We start from the raw sequence: 1964 nt of genomic DNA, 5'->3' as shown, positions 1-1964 counted from the left end.
GAAGGCGAGGAAGAGGAGCTCGGCGAGGAGTACTAGACGGCTCCAAAAAATATGTAAGCATCACATACCATTTCTCATGCTACGACTCGATGGTGCATTGTGTATTCTTCTTAGTCTTTTGATTTCAACAGGATCAACGCGGCGGTGCTGAAGTGGCACTACAGCCTCATGGCTGTGGCATTCTAGTCCAATATATCCCGAATTGTGCGCTTCTTCCCCCTCCACCGGTTCGTTGCACTTGGGGTTTCGGCCGCTGGTGGAGATCAAGTTAACGACTGCATTTTGAGATTGACATGTAATTAGGCTAATTCTCGAGCGATCGGAGCCCCTTGGTGGCAGGGATGTGGAGGACAGCACCGTTCCACATGGCAAGCCCATCGATTTGACTTGGGGTGGTGCATGGTTGGTTGTTGGTGGCGTCACATACACAAATGCGCGATGGAAGCGTTTGATGTTCTTGTTGTCTCGCACGCGTTTGAGAATTTCGTCCATGTGGTCCCAGTTCGTCGGATGCGTCTCTGAGATGGTGATTTGGAGGAAGTAAATGGTCTTCGTTGTGACCACGATGGCATCGATCGCTGGGAACGTGGCGAAGCCTGGATAAAAGTATTATGTGTACGCGCACAAGCCAGTGGCGATGTGCTTGAGACAACCTTCCTGGCTCGTCGGACCCTTGACGACCGTGAACGAGTCGTCGATGGTCAGCGTGGCCGACAAATTGAACCACATAAACGAGCTATAGTCCAAAACGCGGAGCTTGAGCTGGCCTTCCGACGCGAGCTTGTGCACGAAGCTCTCGAAGACCCACCCGTAGAGAGCGCCGCCCCACGCCTCTGCCCACATGAGGATGGACACGGAAAACTTGAGCGACGCCATCGTGGTCAAGAGCCACCCGACGTACTTGGTCTTGATTTCTCGCCGCCAATGGGCGCCGTTGACGTAGTGGTCGTAGTTGTCGATCGCACCGACGTACATCTGGCGGAAGGTGTCGATCTTGGAGTTCGTGGGGCCCTCCGTGTTGTGCTGAAGGGCCTTGATGGCAGCCTCCGTCAGGTGAAAGCCGATTTCAGCTTGAGCGGCGCTGGGCTCACGGACTGGCTCACGGAGAAACTCGCGAATGCTGCCGCCAGAGTAAGCGTAGCGGTCCTTGAACGTGGCTTCGAGCGCTCTTTCGGCCACGAGCTCGAGACTCTCTTTCGACCACGCTGGTACGAGCACGGGTACGCGCGCACCGCCTGGCATCGTCTGGAACTGCCCGGACGTCGAGATGATGTGAGCAGCGGCAATGAAGCTAAACAGCGGAAGGTGCATGTTGCTCTCTTCTTGGCGGTACCCGTCGCCAATGATGAGAAAGCTCTTGTTCTCGGCCAAACTTTTGCGCTTGAACTCGTCGACGAGCGCCGCGAGGTTTTCGCGCGCAAAGTCGGGGAACTTGATCACTTGGCAGCCGCACAAAACGATGACAGTGTCCGGACGCCCACCGCGACCACTCGACTTGCGCGAGATAAGGACGTTGTGCTGGCGCTGGACTGCCATGTAGACGCCAAAGAGGATAATGAGCTCCGACTTGCCGACACCAGAAGTCCCAACGAGCCCGAGTGGGAGCTTCGGTGCTTGCACTGGCATCGCAGCCGCCCCTGAAGCAGCAGAAGCTGCAGAAGCCGCAACCACCGTGGCCCAGTCGGCGGACGTTGATTGTGTGCGAAGCAAAGCTGTACGTGCTTTCTTGATGCCTGCACTGTGGGCGTCGTCGTCGTCGATGCTGTTGGCAACGAGAAAGCGCCATACGACAATCATCTCATCCCGGACAAAGAGCGTCGGCGCAAACTCCCCGTACCCTTGAAAAAGGCGTTGAAGTGCGCTCGTATCGATGGGGCGACCACTTGGTGTGGCGAGGAGATCGTGCGCGTCCTTGTCGGTTAAGGGAACTCCGAGCTCCGTGGTCCAGGGCCATGTCGACCACG

At 56.7% G+C, this 1964-nt stretch overlaps 1 protein-coding gene across 1 annotated transcript; it reads right to left on the bottom strand.

Moving 5' to 3' along the window:
* Positions 1–609: 609 nt before the first annotated feature.
* On the bottom strand, positions 610–1797 carry SDRG_02712 (hypothetical protein; the record flags this gene model as incomplete). The annotated part of the gene is made up of 2 exons (XM_008608309.1): positions 610–1637; positions 1719–1797. 2 exons carry the CDS (start codon positions 1795–1797, stop codon positions 610–612), a joined length of 1107 nt encoding a protein of 368 aa, XP_008606531.1.
* Positions 1798–1964: the final 167 nt, after the last annotated feature.

Source organism: Saprolegnia diclina, assembly GCF_000281045.1.
Source record: "Saprolegnia diclina VS20 unplaced genomic scaffold supercont1.6, whole genome shotgun sequence".
Taxonomy (NCBI): Eukaryota; Oomycota; class Saprolegniomycetes; order Saprolegniales; family Saprolegniaceae; genus Saprolegnia; species Saprolegnia diclina.
This window is presented reverse-complemented; position numbering and strand designations above follow the sequence as displayed.